The 18,170-nt window shown below is 41.0% G+C and overlaps 1 protein-coding gene across 1 annotated transcript; it reads left to right on the forward strand.

The window, feature by feature from the left end:
• The first annotated feature begins 13,097 nt into the window (after nt 1-13,097).
• LOC141020018 (uncharacterized) lies at nt 13,098-17,818 on the forward strand. The gene is made up of 11 exons (XM_073495053.1): nt 13,098-13,206; nt 13,335-13,438; nt 13,519-13,791; nt 13,939-14,032; nt 14,198-14,265; nt 14,370-14,588; nt 14,697-14,756; nt 14,857-14,997; nt 15,309-15,389; nt 15,490-17,715; nt 17,810-17,818. The coding sequence occupies exons 1-11, from the start codon at nt 13,098-13,100 to the stop codon at nt 17,816-17,818; spliced, it is 3,384 nt and encodes a 1,127-aa protein (XP_073351154.1).
• Nucleotides 17,819-18,170: the final 352 nt, after the last annotated feature.

An 18,170-nucleotide genomic window follows, 5' to 3' on the forward strand; every position in this document is an offset into this window, starting at 1 on the left:
CACACCAGTTAAGGCTGCTTTGGAGGAGGAGCAGCGCCAGAGGGCCCAGAAGAGCCAGAGATCAGCCACAGGCCCGAAGAAAAGGCTGTACCCCACCCCACAGCCTACTGCACCCACAGCTTCCCAGGGCAAGGATGAGGAATGTCTTGTGTGTGGGGAGACGTTCACCTCATCCTTGCCCGGGGAAGTGTGGGTGCAGTGTCTCTTCTGTCAGCACTGGTCTCATGAGGCCTGTACCGAGGGAGGCGAACACTATATATGTCATAACTGTTATATGGAGTAAAGAAAAAAAAAATAAAAATGTTACACATCATCACACACACCATCACACACTTGCACACATTGTTTAGAAAAAGTTAGAACTTTTACTGTTCACACTGTTTAAAAAAAGATTAAACGTTTTATTGTTTTCACACTGTCACACATTCACACAGTTTAAAAAAGTTGTAGCATTTACTATTATCTGTTCATATCACTGTCTCACTGTGGGGAAAAAAAGATGAAAATGTTTTATTATCACACAGTCACACCGCCACACACTCACACACACTATTTGAAGTGAAAGCTGTTACTGAAGCTTTTCACAGCACTGTCACACACCATCACACACTCGCACACACTGTTTAGAAAAGGTAGAACTGTTACTGTTCATACTGTATATAAAAAAGATGAAATGTTTTTTTGTTTTCACACTGTCACACACTCACACATTGTTTAAAAAAAGTTTTAGCATTTACTGTAGCCTTACCTGTTCATGGTTTGGTTTACAGGCTGTGTCCTGTGACCTCAGGTCTGTGGGGGAAAAAAGATGAAATGTTTTATTGCTGTCACAGTCACACACTGCCACACACACACTCAGACAAAACTGGTGAAAAAACTGTGACAGAGAATAAAAAAGATTAAATATGTTATTTTCATACTATGACACTGTCAGATCATTTTTAAAGTTACTGTTGACTGTTTCTTCACATGTAGCCTGTTAGCTGATGTTTTCAATAGTGAAACATATCCCATGTAGGCTAAAACTCGCTGTGTGCCATGTGGCTGATTAGCTTAATTGTAAACTGCTGGTGACCTGGCCTATGTGCTGCCTCGATTTCATTTGAATGTGGTGACCCATTTATTTTCTTGGTCATTTCTGCTCACCTTAGTAGCCAATGCCTCCCGGAAAACCAGTGTTCTCTTCGGCTGTGTGTCCTTTTATCGCCATGGTGGGCTACAAGAACGCAGCCACAGGGTCACACGGTCAGAGGCCGTTTGTCTCCCCTCTCACCTGCAGCTCGTTACCTGTGTCTCACGCCACTTTCCCTGCCGTGATGCTCCACCTAGTGATCAAACGTGAAAACTACACCGCTCCAACAGTGAACCTTGGCACTTGTTGCATTTAATGATGTTGATTATCACAAGCTTTGTTCAAACAAGTTATCCTACTTACCGTTGTGGAGTGATTTCAGTGGCATCCGCATGTTGGGAAGGTTTTTACGCATGAATGAACGGCAATGGGAATATAAAGGTGAGGCAGAAAGTGAATGGTTGGCCTCATCTTAAAATGAATAAGCCTATATTTAACTGTAATTCACTCAGTATGCTTGGGCATAACATGTTTGCTGCAACATATTAGCAGGGATATAATCATACATTTTAAATAAAAACAAGAATAATCCGATCAATTCAAGTTTATACCATTATGTTACTTTTGACCCACCCCCGTTACTTTCGCCCCGTCGGTGGGTCAAAAGTAACAAATCGCAACTTCCGTTCAAGATCAAATTATACCGAAGTCGTTTTACATTTGTACAAAATAGGGCCTGGTTTTGATAGAGCACACATATGAGCTGTTGATCACAATAAAAAACAGTTTCTAGCAACAGTTTCCCCAAATTCAGGGGCTGCATCCTTCGAAGGGCGCATTCGAAGGCCAATTTAGTCACAATGCTGCGCGAAGGCTGTCCAAATTCGAAGGCTCCTTCAAATGCAGCCCACAAATGCAGCCTTCTTCTCCCTCTTTTTGGAGGACGCACCGCTACTATCCTTCGCGGCCTCCCATATCCCAAGATCCTTTGCGCGCCGCTGCTCAGTCCCGAAAAAGAAGAGGGAAAACTGAACAATGGCGACATCAAGTGGCGCGGACATGACATATAAATGTAAGTATTGGGTTTATACTCGGTTTTTACTCATTTGAACATCCAACGCCAGGTATGTTAAACTTCAGGGGACTTGGAAAACCTCCAAATTTTAACTTTCAGTTAAAATACGTGACGCTGGTAATGCATTAGCATACGGCATAAATTAGCATTATGCCGTTGGAAGTAAAGCCTTAAAAGCCTTCACTTTCAAAATGTTAGACGTTCAGAGGTTGACAAGACTATTTTTACTTCATGTACATAAATGGACCAAGATGAACAAATTTAGATTAGGCTGTGATCCCTGCTTTATTTCCTAACTGTAAAACTGTAAAGTCTAGTTAAACGTTTGGATTGAATGAAGAGCTAAGTTTAGGATTACCATCATCATCATTATTATTATTATCATTATTATTATTATTATTAATATATGTTTGCTATATCAGAACCCTTTTGTCTGTTGACATAACACAACACGTGTTTTACATTTCATTTTGTTTTAGGGAGCAAGGAGCAAATAGAAAAATTCATCGCCCTGAGAGGCCAGAATGACCACCTTTTTACAGGGGCCAAACATACGGCGGCGGTTGGGTGGAGGTAAGGCAATAATAAATAGCTCATTTGTCAGTGTCCTGATGTCACTTTTTGTAAATCTTTGCATCCCTGTGTTAATGTGTTCCTGTGTTTACCTTTTCTCTTGCTTCTCTCTGTGTTTAGAACAATTCTAGAAAAAATGGGCCTGCAGGGCAAGGTCGAGACCCTGCAGGCAAAAAAAAAAAAAATGGGATAACCTCAAGAAAAAATATAAGGTAGGTGCAGGTGTGAATGATGATGTGGAAACTACATTTTATTTGTTTTACCCATGCAATTTAATAAATACTCTGCTGGAAATTGCTGACGTGATTGATTTCCACTGCCTTAGGATTGCAAATATCCAACGACTGGAGAGGGGGTAGGCGGGAAGCCCACCGCTGCTACCTGGCCCTGGTTTGTCCTCATGGATGAGGTGTTAGGACAGAGGCCTTCCATTGCCCCCCCTGTCCTAATTGCCTCCATTCCTGAGGACACACCAGGGCCAAGTGCCTCGGTTGGTGACCAGGAGGAGGAGGAAGATGTTGAGGAGAGCCAGCCAGGGCCAAGCAGGAAGAGGAGGAGGGAGGATGAACTCCTGGAGCTAATTAGGGAGGACATGAGGCTGCAGAGGGAGTCAGAGGAGAGGAGGGAGAGAGAGAGCAGAGAGAGGATGGAGAGACTCTTCTGTCTGCTCGAGAGGATGGCCGATCGATAATGCATTTTTTGTTTGTATTGTTACTATATTGTTATACTGTTCTCTTATTTTGTTAATTTATTAGTTCTATGTTTTTATTGTTATATATTTCTTATATTAAAATCTTGTTAAATTGTTACACGTTGTCTATTCCATTTAGTATTTACAACTTAAGTACAATTTATAACAGGGTTAGCAAACAGCATCAAGTGCTACTTTTCAGGGACAACAAGGGATTGAGTTTGTCCTTTTATTGTCAAAGGATAACTATTTACAAAATTACAGCACAAATAACTATTTACAGATTATTATAAATAGAATAGAAAATAGAAAAATTATGTACAATTTACAACTATTAACAACAACAAAAAAAACAATATTAAAACAGGCTGAGCAGGAGTCCCTGGCAGTGCTGCTGGGCTGGATGGGATGCCACAATAAAGACCTGGTGTCAGTGGGACATCATCTGGGGTGGTATTCAGGGTGTTTGGGGGTGTAGTCTCCACTGTCCACCACATCGTCCATCAACAGGGTTTGCAGGGCTGACCGGATCGACGGCTGCCATGTCACTAAGAATTTTTTTAAGAAAGAGGCAAGAATTATAATTTCATAATATAATTATAATAATAATTCGAAGTTCGAAAAAGTAGGTTTGCGACATTTTGCGAGCTAGCGAAAAAAAACGGTAGGCGGAAATGGGGTGGCCTATATCAGGAGATTCAGCAAGATTCACTGAACGCGTGGATATAAGGTTTTTGAATGTGCGACAAAGTATGTGGGAGTTATTAGCCAAAACGCATGTTCCTTGATTATAGTGCCACCTAGTGGTGAAAATTCACAACGACAACAGATTATAAAATTTTTCGCCAGGCCTAATGTGTTTGCCAAATAAAATCGCGTTTTCATCCATGTTCAGGCAGTGAAAAATGCGATCATTTGCGACAAAGAAAAACAAATAAATTAAAGCTGCAAGCAGCGATGAACGGGCCCTCGCAGTCCACGCGCGTCGGGGCGTGCTGCTGTCGGGGCGTGCTGGTGTTGCGGCGTGCTGCTGTTGGGGCGCGCACATCCTTTCTTTAGAAAATTTAAGACAAATATCATTACAGTTGTGAATAGATGTTTGGCAAAATGTTTGAGCAGAGCTTGAAATGTGTTGAAAGTAGTATTGTCAGACTCCTCCACAGTTAGTGAATAGCTTTACTGCTTTCTTTCCACAGCACCATCAGGACCACATTGTCTAAGAATAGGGTGACCAGACGTCCCGGATTTTTTGGGGACAGTCCCCGATTTGGCCGACCTGTCCCCGGTTAAAGCTGTCCCCGAAAATGTCCCCGATTTGAATGGGAGAGAAAAAAAGTTGCGCACCAACACAAACTCCAGTTATTACGGTAGCCAGTAAAAAGTTGCGCACCGACGCAAACTCCAGTTATTACGGTAGCCAGTGAAACTAACGTACTGACGTTACGTCGCAGTACCCGGAAACAGAATATGCAGCAGAGTTGTTTACTTTTTCTTCCCGAAGAGCAGAAGATAGAAGAGAATGTGAATGCACCTGTGTTAAGGTAAGTTTTGTTGTATGAACCCATTTATTTTCGGAGCTTGAACTAGACTTGGCTGTGTGTAGGTTAGGTGAAGTAAAATAAGGATGATTATCACAGTGCGTATGTATATCTGAATTGAAGATAACTAATGGCAAACTGTCACTGGTGTTGGTGAAGTTGTAATGTGTATTAGATAACCATGAGATCACAATATAATATTACCTATTTTTTGCTCTGTTGTAGAATAAGAGAGTGTAAAGGAAGAGTGGTGAGTGAGGGAGAGAGAAGATGAGGAAAAGAGCAGAAGAGTGCAGGAAGTGAACTGAGTAAAGGCAGGAGAGAGTGAAGGGGTGATGTGAAAAGTGAAGAGAGAGTAAGGAGAGAAGAAAGAAGGAGAAAAGAAGTGAGATAGTGTGAAGGAAGACAAGCAGACAGGAAGTAAATGTTAGTAGCATTTTTGTCATGTTGTATTGATATAGCACTTTTAAGACAGGCAATTACATTGAGCAGATAAGGAAAAAAAGGAGCACAATGACTAAATTATAAAAGTATGTTATCAAATCTGATGTTATTTCTTTGTTAAGAAACAAACTTCACCTACTATTGCATCTGTTCTTTCAGTTTTGCTCATGTTCTCCTCTGCTGTTATTCCATCCAGGCCAAGGAAGCTGAGACTACTGAGGGAGAGGACTGTGGTGGACCTGCTGAACCTGGGTTCATGGATCCAGACATTTAGGACCAGAAACCATTTTGTGTTTGAAAAGTGCAAAACATTCCCTACTGTGATGTGAGATGTGGTCATAAAATCCATCAGCTGGTTATTATTTTGGTTTTCTGATTGACCAGCCCCATTTAACATAGAAAATTGTTATATGAAGTGCTTTGTTTTTCTAACTTTTGTTCTATGTTGTTACTTGAAATGTGGGGTTTTGAGATCTTTGTACCTTGTAATCAAATATGAAAACATATAATTGAAAAAAAAGGATTGATTTTGTTTTGTTATCTATTATCTGGAACTATTATTGCCTTTTTATGGATGTATCATAACATGTTTTGGTACCTAGAGGTTATGATTAATGTCAAATGAGTTGATCTTGATTTATCTGTTTGTGTTGCAATGATCCAGTCATTGGAATTAAAAAGGTGGAAGACATAATACCTTCTTACCTCAGGCCTGAGTAGACAGGATTGTAATATTGTTGCTCCGCACAATGAATTCACAGCATTCACAATTTTTCTATAACTTTGAGAAGACCTCTTTTAAAGTCAGTTGTCTGCACTGTGGTTCTTCATATGTGCACCATCAAATGTGTTCTTGTTTTCTCCATAAAGCTTGTGAACTGAAAAAAAAAAAATCATCAGCTAAATAATAAATAAGTTGAATAAGATAAGAATCTGTTTTGTTGTTTTTGTTTCATCTGTGGTTTTTACAGCTCTAATGTTAATTGCTGCAGACTGCTTTTACAGATTAAAATTAACATGTAATTGCCCCTGTTATTTATTTCATAATGATAACATTGGAATTTTGACCACCGCGCTGGAAATGTCCCCGATTTTCATTTCAGAAATCTGGTCACCTTATCTATGAAACACCAACTTGCTGTCCCTTCTAGCAGAAAGAGAGTGTTGCAAAGATGAGAGGAGAGTGACATGTCATTGCAAGTGATTATAACAACAAGCGCCGTGCCTTTCTCCTTCCAAGCATTGGGTTATATTTCAGATGTTTAGTAGTTTACCACAACTACGTACAATAAGTCTAGTGTGTGACTATTTTACTGTACTGTAATTTGTCTACATTGAAGAGCTGTTTTTGGAGTCATGCAAGTTAATAAAGGTTGAAAAGATTTTGCAGATGAGCGTGTTTCATACTGTCAGGACTTGTATTTCCTTTGCATTAGTTTTGCATTTAGAGTTGCTGTGAAAAGGCTTTGACATGTGCAGTTTGCTTGTAAGAAGATATAATGAGTTTAAATTGAGAACTGGGAGGAGTCCAATGTCATCACTGTTAATCTTGGCTGGGAGTGTCCTTAGCTTTTTATTGATTGTGATTGTAAATTGTATTGGTCACGAAGAACAAGTTTATTGTGGTATCATAGAACTGTAAAGATATTCAGTGTTTTGTGTTTTATGTAGTGTCAGATTAAAGAATGTACATAATTTCCTTTTTAAAGACAGCTCCAAATGATTATGTTTGTTATCAGAAGAAGCTGTAAATACGTTTTTGCCCTGTTTATCAGTAAGTTGTTATCTGCGTCGCCTTGGTCTTAACAGTGGTGGTTGTGCTAGCATTTGAACATATAGTTTTGCAGCTACATGTTATTTGTTTGAAATGTTCTATATAAATAAAGTGTGATTGATGGATATGAGGCTGATTTCTTATTTGCAGTGGGTGGTGCCATGGAAAGGTGTTTACTTAAATATGATACATGTTATCCAAACACAACAGTGACACTTTTCATCTGCAATGTGTAGGAGGAGGTACTTACATTTCTACGTGTGTTATGTGTGAGAGAAAGTGTGTGTGTGTGTATGTGTGTGTGTGTGTGTGTTTGTCTGTCTTTGCTTTTGTGTGTCTGGCTTTTGTTGTATTGTTTTGACACTTTGAAGAAAAATCACTGGACTACACAACACACTAAGGACACTGCACTACACACTGACCGTTTTTATATGGAGACTCATGTGTTTCGCCAATTGTCCGATGTTGTTTGTACACACATGGCCAGCACCTCCAGCGTAAAGGACTAACCAGACTGTAATTCACACAGCAAGCCAACACTCCTCCTGCAAAAGGTGCGTCACGGTGCACGTCATAATGATGACGTGTGTGTTTTTCTCAAGGTGGTTCCCCGGTGTCCTCCTGGTAATTTGAAAGTATACTCGCTGACTGTTTTAAATCATAGAGATGTCTTTTAATGTGTTGACATTGACGTCCTCGCCCACCAATCGTCATGGAAAGTGACAAAGTGATGATTTGCGTTTTAAATTACATAATAACATAATCGCCATCAGTGAACATGACGCTGTCTGACTCATTCTGTCGCGGGGAGGGAGGCTGTTTTCTGGGGGAAACTTCACTGAAGTGAAGGGAGGGATAATCGTCGCGGTACCGTGACAAAGACTTTGTGAGTTAGAGTGTTATGGCGGGGATTGACGTTGTTTTTCTGGCAGACATGTCACTAAGAGTGTGTCGAACCGACAGGCTGAAAGACACTTCTCGACGTATAACTGCGGTATTTTTTACTCGCATAAGTTGCCAAAGACGGTATGAATTACTACGTCACTGGTGTTTTGTCCTGTAAAGTTGCTTTTTGGGAAATTTGTCTGTATTTTGTTGAGTGAACGACATGTTTAGTTATCGGACTGTCAGATCGACTACGCCTCTGACAGGCTACCACCTCCGGAGTCGCATCAGAGTCGGATGCGGATGCGGAGAATTAGCTCAGCGTTCCCGCATGTAAATGACAGTGTGAATGTGGTAACTGTACACTCTTAACAGGGTAAATTTCCCAGATCTCAGAAATTACTTAGCTAGTTATCGCTATCTCGTCGCTATTGTTTTCACTCTTTCGCTGACGTCACTTTGACAACTTTCCGCTGTTGCTGAGCAACCAAATACCGTGCGCTGCCATGTCATTTGTAGATTGATTAATGTGTTGCATTTCTCCATCAATAATCACAGGGTGTCGTCATTTTCATGTTCTCGCAATCAATTTCGTTTGCGAGCACTGTCCTGAGAATATTTATCGTTTTTCCTTCAGCAAACGCACATCAAACGTGAGTACAACATATTGTCATTATGTAAATTATTTTTCATAAGTGTGGTTTTACTTTGCTTAGCAGCAAATGCAAGAAGTGGTATATAGTCAGAAGTAGGCACTTTCGATACAAGTTGTGGAAGACAACGATTCGGCTGCGTTTGGTTGCGTATGGTTGTTACGTCAAGTGCGACGTGATTGTCAGTCAACGTTGTCTCCATGGATTCCAGAGATTTCTGATAGGTTGTTTGAAAAACGTCTACTCCCATGTTCTAGCAGGCTATAAATTTCGCGGTACCTCTGCTTTGCCGGTCTTTTTCTCTGCGGAATAAAAGGTAAGTACCTCACCTCTCATTCACCTGTAAGACAACAGCTAATATGACAATATTAAAGGTTAACAACGACACATACCTATTAGTAACACTGATAGTTGTTAAGTTAGGTTGTTTTATCTTTTGGAAATTGTGTTGAAAGTGTCTACTCATGTTGCAAGTTATTGCTGGTTAGCTAGTTATCTGATTAACGTCAGCTATGACGTGGCAACGTTTGCGTTGGGTGAACACAAATTAAAAAGTGCATTTTACAAGTAATATTAATATTGGTGTTGTTAGTGCTGTGATTGAGTGATATGTAATAATTGTGGATGGGTTGTATTTTTCTACAGAAAATGGCCTTTCTAAATTCTCCAACGAAGCTCCCCAACAGCGAGGACCCTGAGATCAGGCAGCTCAGGGACAAATTTAGTCTTTTTGCTGTAAGTGTGCCTATTTATGTTGCTTTGAGTGAGAGTGGTGTAATGTAATGCATGGATTAAAGTTTTCGGTCGCTACGATTCAAACTTCACAGAGGCGACTTGTGAGATCAATGTAGATTAGAGTAGAACTGTTGGCTGATATTTATTGACAGAGTTTTGAACTGTACAGCCAATTGTATCGTTAACAGCGTGTTTGCGCCTGACCAATGACAGTGCAGTTACCCACACAGAGCGGGATGTCAGCACGGAGCGGCGCTATAGTGTAGATGCTTAGCTAGCAAGGATTCGTCTCGCTGCTACGTTATCAATTGAGTTCAGTCAGCACGCGAGAACTCGTGTGACACGGAGATTCTCATGTTGTGTGCTACATGTGTGAATTAACAACTGTCGTCTTTGTGTGCAGTGTATGTGTGTAAATGGCTTCAATCAGCATCTCTCCCTTACCTGTGGCACTGTGCGTTATCATGGTTAGAGGAACGTCCTGAAACTTTATAATTATCAATAAGAAGTTTCTGGTTAGTTTGACTGTACAAAATCATGAATGTTGCCTGTTTGTAGCTCAATGCTTAAATCTTGTATTATAACATATACAACAAAGCGTCAGAGCTTCCTTGAGTACTAACAGTATGTTAGTGATGACAGAAACGTCATAACTCCCCTTCACACTGACAGGGCTGCTAAAGTTGTTGTTTGTTTGATGTATTTTTATGTGAAACGATGAGAGGTTCACGTTAAACAATATTATTAATAATAATAATTAATAGTGATGCGAAGAAGAAGTAGAAAAATAGCTTTCTGAAAATTTGTGTAGATTGTTGATTATGTAAAAGAGTAGAACTTGAGAGAAGCTTGGCAAGAAAAGGCACAAATTGATTTCATAGATAGAAAATGACGTTGAAAAGACAAAAAACATTTTAACTGTGAATACAATAGTTTTTTAGATCATCTTACGACAAAACAGTGTTGGTCAAATATTCAACTGTCATTTTTGCACTACACAACATGGTGTAGGGTGAGGTTGTAAATGTTTTTAATTTTTTTAGCACTTATCTAGTAAAATGGTGTGTAACATGTATGAGAACTTACAAATTGGGAATATGATTTGGCTACAGCTTGACGAACCATTTCAGTCAACATATTTTTCTTTTTCTTTAATACATGTGTAATGTGTGTTAGTGTGCGAGTTGTTTTATTTGTGTGTGTTGTTAGGTAAATTTGTGTACGTTGTGTATGTTGCAGTATGGTTGTCTCGACCCGGCGATAACAGGGGATGACCGCTATCGCCAAGTACTATCACTTGGACAACAAAGTATCAGTATTGCCATGAGGCATAAACGCAGGGCCAGCGCTGCTTCCCAGCAGGTGGCGCTTCTAAGAAGGGAGTGCCAGAAGAAGGAAGCAGCACTCCTCCAGCTGCAGGCACAGCTGGAGGAGTGCAAGGAAAAGCTGCAGCCTGTTACAACTGGTAAGTATGGTCATTGTGTAGGAAGCGCAGTACAGCGTTAGTGCTGGTAAGTAGAGTTACTGTGTAAGCTAGCAATATAAGTGTATGGAAATGAAGTGTGGGAATAACTTAATGACTTCATGTAACAGAATGGTGATTGTGGGTATTTTCAGAAATCAGTGACGCAGAGATGCTGGCAGCATGTGAGGACGGTAAGTGTTAAATTTGCCTTTATATGTGAGTGTAATTGAAGTGTAATAAGTTATTTGATTGTGTGTTTTATGTTGTTGTAGGAGCAGAAGGTGGCGGTCCTGCAGCTCCTCCTGGCTCTGCTGCCATGTAAATGTTGTATATATTATTAGTTCATGTTCATGTTCCTGTTCGTGTTTGTGGTGTTAAATAAAGTTATTGTTTGAAATTTGGATGTATGTTTGTTTACTTCTGTATTTTTTTACTTTTGATTTGACTTAGCTTTTGAAATGGATTTGAACACATCAACCAATCACGTCGTGAGAAGAACGTGACGTCACAGCTGCAACGTTTGAATGTCTTTGTCTGTTATCTGGATTCCGTCCTGTGCAGACTCATCTACCTTGGCTCTACTGATTTTTCACCACATACACCGAGATTTACAAAGATACATTTCCAAAACCTTTCGGATTAAGACAGCAGCATTCTTTCAAGGAACCTCAACTTGCTCAACACGGTGAGTTAATTTTGATTAAGTTCGCTGTTTGCCGTCGCGGCACACAGAGGGCTTCTGTGCCGCGATACGAGCTAACATCCAGGCTAGCTGCCTCATCGACCTGTAATGTTGAATGTGTAGTTCTGAATTTCTCTAAAATACTGCTAACTTTAGTAAGGTTAATTGCGTGTATATGGTTTGGAAATGAGTATTATCAGTGCTGTTATTAACACTTTTGGCTGGTTTGCTGTAATGACAGAGCTAGTTAGCAAACTTTGTTAGCATTGCTCGGCAGCAGAAACCTTTGGGTGCTTTGTTCTAAACGAGCTGAACGTTACCGAGCCTTCTCCTGCTGTAGCTACTGTAACCAGCTGCCCTGTTGTCATAGTAGAGGTGGTTGGCTGTTAGCACAGTTATAACCACATGTTTGTTAGCATATGAGTGCCTTTGGGGACTATAACCACGTCTTTGGTAGCATATGAGTGCCTTCGGTTTGTTTGCTAACACAGCTACAAGCTACTAGCAGTGCTAGTCTTTAGACAATGTTCATTTATTTTAATATCACAAGTCATTTCAAGTGTCACATCGACGCAATGGTAAACAACTACGTTATTGCGCTGCGATTGGTGCGAGTAATTTCAAATTTCGCTGGTGTTGTCGCGCGGTGGTTGTCGGGAGTACATTTTCAACGTCGAGGCGTTTTCCGCCATGATTGGCTGGAGCACAATTTTGAACTTCGCCGGTGTTGTAATGCTTCACTGCAGACAGAGAGAGAAAAAGGTGTGTGTCTGTGTGTGTGTGTACATGTATATATGTATGTATATATATGTGTGTGTGTGTGTGTGTATATGTATATGTATATATATATATACATACATACATACATACATACATACATACATACATACAGCAAGCATGTATTTGGGAGAATGTTACTGTAAAATGGCTACATGAAAAGAATTTCTGTGTTTTCCTGGTCAAAATGACTGGCACAGGAAATGAAAGGATCCTAGATTATTTTCGTTCTTCTCTCTGTGTGTCTGTCTTTCACACATTCACTCACTCAAATTTCTGATGTTCTGTGAATTTGGTTTGTGTTTTGATGATTGTTCTAATTTTCAGTGTCTATTGTTTGGATGTTCACTGCAGTTATTGATGTTCACTGCTAGTTAGAAACATTATTTACAGCATTAAAAGGTGTTAAATAGAATTTGGTGCTGATTATGTTTGAATGATGTGTTTTTGTAATGTTATTGTAAGAGCAGTTAAACCAGAATGGTCAAATTTGAGTGGGAACACCAAAGTAGTGGGGGTGAAACAAACATCATACAAGGGTTAAAGTAAATTATCACCATTTTAGTGTAGTATTTTTGTGTGTATGAATATTTAAAGTTAAGTAACAATTTCATACTTCTTCTTCCATCACTGGTTTCTTGTTAAATGTGTGTTTGAGATGTATTTGTCCAATTATTGCAGGCTAAAGATGGGTTGTAATGTCAATATTAATCAATTGTCTATATGTTATTAGATGCCACGGGGCGAGTCTTATCGTCGTTCGGAGGCAGCCAAAAGACGCATGGCAGAACGGCGAACGGTTGACGTGGAACCGCAGCAGTCCGCCAATGTCTCTGTTGCACGTATGTACATTTTTTCCTTGTATGGTGTATAGATTTGCCTAGTGGCAAGGTGTGTTGTGTTTACATGATTTGTAAGGTTTCATTAACAGTGTGATCTTGATGTATTTTTTTTCTCTGTGTATTAATAGAGCACGGTACTGGTTACCGCAACCCTGTGCGACAATGGCCAAAGTCGTCACTGACGGGACGACAGCACAAGTTGGTCATTCCACGCCAAGTCCCTGACGAGAAGGTAAAATAATGATAATAACAACAACAGCACTTGTAATAATTAGTGCATTTCATTCTATAACAGTACAATTTTTTTTCCAGTTCGTTCTTCTTGTAGGAGATTCCCATCTGCGTGCTATTGCAGATGGCTTTGTCCCGATGCCAGAGGGCTCCCTCTCCTTTGGCATCATGTCCACGCCCGGGGGCTGTGCGAGGGAGCTGAGGACCGAGTTGCTGCATGCTGCTGTTCCTCGGTCTCCTGACGCAGTCCTGGTCTTGGCACCTAGCAACAACCTGACATCCAGCAGGACCATTGACGAGGCAGGGGCAGACTTCGCTAAGCTCCTGCACGCTGCCTGCGATCGATGGTCTAACGTAGGTTTTTTTCTATTGTATGTATTGATATATTACCATAGTTAATGTAGTTGTATGAACTGTTGCAGAATAATGTATATTTATATTATTAGTTATGGCATTTTCAGACAAAATGTATTTGTTATTAACAACCACTTTGCTCTACAGGTGTGTGTCGCAGACTTCCCACCTCGTTTGGCCGCTGAAGTCCTTCAGCAAGACTTCATGCGTCAAGAGTTCCGCCGTGTGGCAGCACGTATGGGTAAGCTTTAAAAAGACTAGTTCGACCACAGTTCCATGTATGATGCATGATATGTTGTTAGGCAGACTGTTTGAATGAATATTATAATTTCCATAATCATTCCTTTAAAATGTAGATATTACATAGAGAGATATTACAATAATGTTTGTTATTTTTCTGTTTTAGGTGTCAAGTACTTCCCTACAGCTGAGCATTTCCCGATGAACCGCCGTGAGCTGTGGAGCAGAGATGGTGTAAGTAGAACACATAGTGTCATCTCCACTTTCTCTGTAGTTGAATGACAAGTTTATTGCAGATCCATATCATTTAATCTGTTTCATTTTTGTTATTTTCACAGGTTCACCTCAGCGATAGTGACGGCATGCCCATTCTAGCTGAGCTGCTGTGGACGGCTGCGTTCGAACAACTGCAGCCTCCAAGACCAAAGCTACTGGTCGCTCCCAGAACATCGCCGCCTCGTAGGCACGTCGTCCCAAAGGTGGTTGTCACGGGACAGGTCACCGTACCTCGTCCATCAAACCCCTTTGGGTGGACAGCTGTTGGCAAGGGTGGGAAGGTAATTGTTTACACATTGTAGCGGTGTGGTTGATGTAATATTGATCAGCTGACCTCTGTAATGGTTGACAGGGTGTTTAATACAGAATATCTTATTTTGTCATTACAGAGGAGAGCACCTGAGGAACTTGAGCAGTCCTCTGGTGCAGAGAGGGTGGTTCAGCAGCAGGTATGTTACGATCGATTGAACCTGGACTGTTTTTTGACATGATTGTTGAGAAGATGATGGCGATTTGACAGAGCAGTCGTTCTCTATATGTATTTCACAGGTTGACGCAAGTGCACTGCAGCACTGTTTCATCCAGCCAAACCCTGTTTGGTTCAGCAGTTCAGTGTTGGCTGCGATGGATGCTGCTGTTCCGTCCCATCTTCCTAGCCCTGAATCAACTGATGTTCCACGAAGCTCAAAGGTAAACTGCATGCAAGTTGTATATCTTGGTTTGTTGAAGTCTGTTTAGTATCTCCTTTTTGCTGATACACTCACAACAACATGCAAAACTGCACAATATGTTCCACAATGACTTTTGCTCAAATATGGCTTAATAAAGTGTATTTTGTTTTTCTTCCATTAGCGTCCAAAAGTGGAACATCGTCGGACTTCTGCAAGCCAGAAGGTTTGTCTTGATTTTATTCAATATTTCAGTTATTGTGACTTTTTTTTGGTGCGTGTCTGCAGTATTACGGCAATAATTGGATAATCATTGTAAAAAATCTTCTCTAGGTCCCGGCGAGAGCTTTGCCCGTGGTGAAACGTGTGCCACCGCCTGCAACTGCTCGTGTGAAAGTGGACGCCAGGGGGGAGGTTAGTACAGTTTGTGCAAAATGTGTGTGTAGTACCTTTTTATAATAATAGTAGTATAGTTTATTTATCCAGATCATTTAATGTTTTTTTTTTCTTCTAGGTCACCACCGCCGTCGCTGCCGCTGCCACCGTCGTCGCTGCGCCGGGGGGGGACCTTCAGCCTGTCGTCGATCTTGGTGTCTCGCCGACACCAAGGTCCAACAAAGGTAAGTGTGACGCTAACCCCGTTTCTTGCAGGTGTGCAGAGTCCCTGCAGTCTGTTGTTCCTGGTATTTATGTCAGAAGTGCACCAGTCACTTATGACATAAATACACCCATGGCATGTGGTGTTGCAGCAGTTATGCAACATGTCATTTCTCCAGTGTGTACATGGAAAGGGACAGATATTGATAACATAGGCGTAGAAGGTGGCAAACTGGCCAGTTACATTGAAGCTAGGCAGAAGAGCGGTGCTAAACAGGAGTTGTGCAAGTTGATTGAACAGCACAATGTGTTTGGTAGGCAGTGGCAGGTAGCGATTCCTCCTCCAGCACGTAGTGATTTTAATTGGCTGGATGAGGACACCTTGATGTACGAGAAGCTGCAAGAGCACTTGTTTAACCACGGCACGTGTCTGTTGAACCTCGGGGGTGCGGTTAGTGCCATTATTCTCCATAACGAGTATTTTGTGGTTGTTGATTGTGGTACGCGTGATGCATCTGGGATGGCATCTAGTATTGGCACATCTGTGGCTGTTTTCAACACGTGCCTTAATGACTTGATGCTTCACATCAGTCATTTGAAGGAGTCTTTAGGTGCGAAGTGGTATGCCGTCCATGGCATTTCTGTCGTGTTGTGTCCAGTTGATGGTGACAGGGAGAGTGCTACATTGTTTGCAGGCGAGACTGTTGATGTCGGTGTTGCAGCAGAGGTCCAGGATAGCATTTCAGTAAGGCCAGATATTGACGTAAGTTCCATCAGGGGAACTTTTCATCAAGGGGACGATCGGTTCCAAAACGGAGGGCTCCAGTGTATGGCTGTAAGTTTGGTAGCTTTAGCCAAACACAGCATCGATTCTGTGTTTTCGTGGCAGTCTGGCGATCTGGATAAGGTTGTAGAGTTAGGGGATGAGCTCTACACGTCGTTGCGGGAAAGTAATTCCATCAGTGGAAGATCTGAACTGCTGTGTGTTCCAGATTTGCCCAAAGAGTCAATTATTGATGGACAGAAATTTCAGTTTGACTATGGTGACTACGTTTCTGGTGATGTTGATGTGGTTGACGGACAGCTTATTGATGCATGTGTGTACACCACTCTCAGGAATGGTTTGAGAAAGATGTGTAGTAAATATGACACATGCTTTCTGACTGTGAGTGGCACCACGTGTGCTATCATTGGTCGAGATGGGCAGTATGCCGTTGTTGACTCCCACGCACGCGATGCAGATGGCATGGTAGATGAGAACGGGTTAAGCGTTGTTGTGTATTTTAGTTGCCTTGACCGTGTGTTTGATCACATATGCAAATTTGCCACCGCAATGAACGCTCCAAAGCTGTTTGAGATTGCCGGTGTTTATGTCACTCACAAAAGTCAAAGTGCAAATGAGGAGAGCAGAGAGGTTGAATTTGGTTGTAGCTTACCTCTTCAGCCAGCACTTAAAGTGTCGGCTGAACAGGTAACACTTGACAGCAACGGTCAGAGAGGTGTGAAACGCAAGATTTCAGTGGGTAATCGTGGACGGAAGAAGTTGAAAAGCAGGGATGTTAATGTGGTAAATTCAGACGTTGTATTTGTCAGCGATGTGACAAGGAAAAGTCTTGAGTTTAATCCGCTGCGTAGTGACGTTGCACAAGCTTTGTGCAAAAAGTTGAACGTAGAGTCGGAGAAACTTGATCTGGTATCGACAGAGGTCGGTGCATTAGGGGCTCCTTGTAAGAACGAGCAGATAGTTGGTAATGGTAATTGTTTCTTTAGAGCGGTTAGTCAAGCTGTGTGTGGCACACAGAAGAATCATAGAAAAATTAGATTAGCTGTGTTTAAGAAATTACAGGCCAATCCTCTAGCATATACTTTGCGTCCCGAGTATTCCTCGATGGCAGATTATCTCAGTAGATCGAGAATGCGCTATGTCGGTAGTTGGGCCACTGAAGTAGAGATTCAAGCAGCAGCAGATTGTTTAGGAGTGAATATTTTCACGTATTGTGGGGATCGCTGGCTTGAATACAGTTGCAAGAATAGGCAGTTGTCCAATCAGGCAGTGTATTTAGAGAATTGTAACGGTAACCATTATGAGACTGTTGCTTGTGTCATGCAACCTCAGATGCAGACTTGTTATAGGTACTGCAAAGTGAGAGCGTATTGTTCTGGAGGGTACAATTTTAGACGGCAAAGTAGAGAGAGTAGTGTTTGTGCTGAGAGTTTAAGTCCAGTTGTAGCTTCAGGTTGTGTAGCTGAAGAAGTTATCAATATTGAAGATAATGGTCTAGAACAGCAGGATAGTACTGTGTCTACGCAAGAGCAGACTTCATTTACATTTAAGTCAACTAATGTTAATTCTTCTAAGTATTTGAAAAGTAAAAAGAACTTAAAACGAAAAAAAAAATACCAGGAAAATGATTTGCATAGGGAGAAAGTCAAGGAAATTGGTAAACAGAAATATAAGACAAATGTGTTTCATCGGATGAAAGTCATTGAAATCAATAAAAGGGAAATATCAGGAAAATGTAGTGTATAAGCATAAACTTATTGAAATGATTAAAAAGAAATATAGGGATAACGTAGTGTATAAGCATAAACTTATTG

This window comes from Pagrus major, chromosome 23 (genome assembly GCF_040436345.1).
Source record: "Pagrus major chromosome 23, Pma_NU_1.0".
In the NCBI taxonomy this organism is placed as follows: domain Eukaryota; kingdom Metazoa; phylum Chordata; class Actinopteri; order Spariformes; family Sparidae; genus Pagrus; species Pagrus major.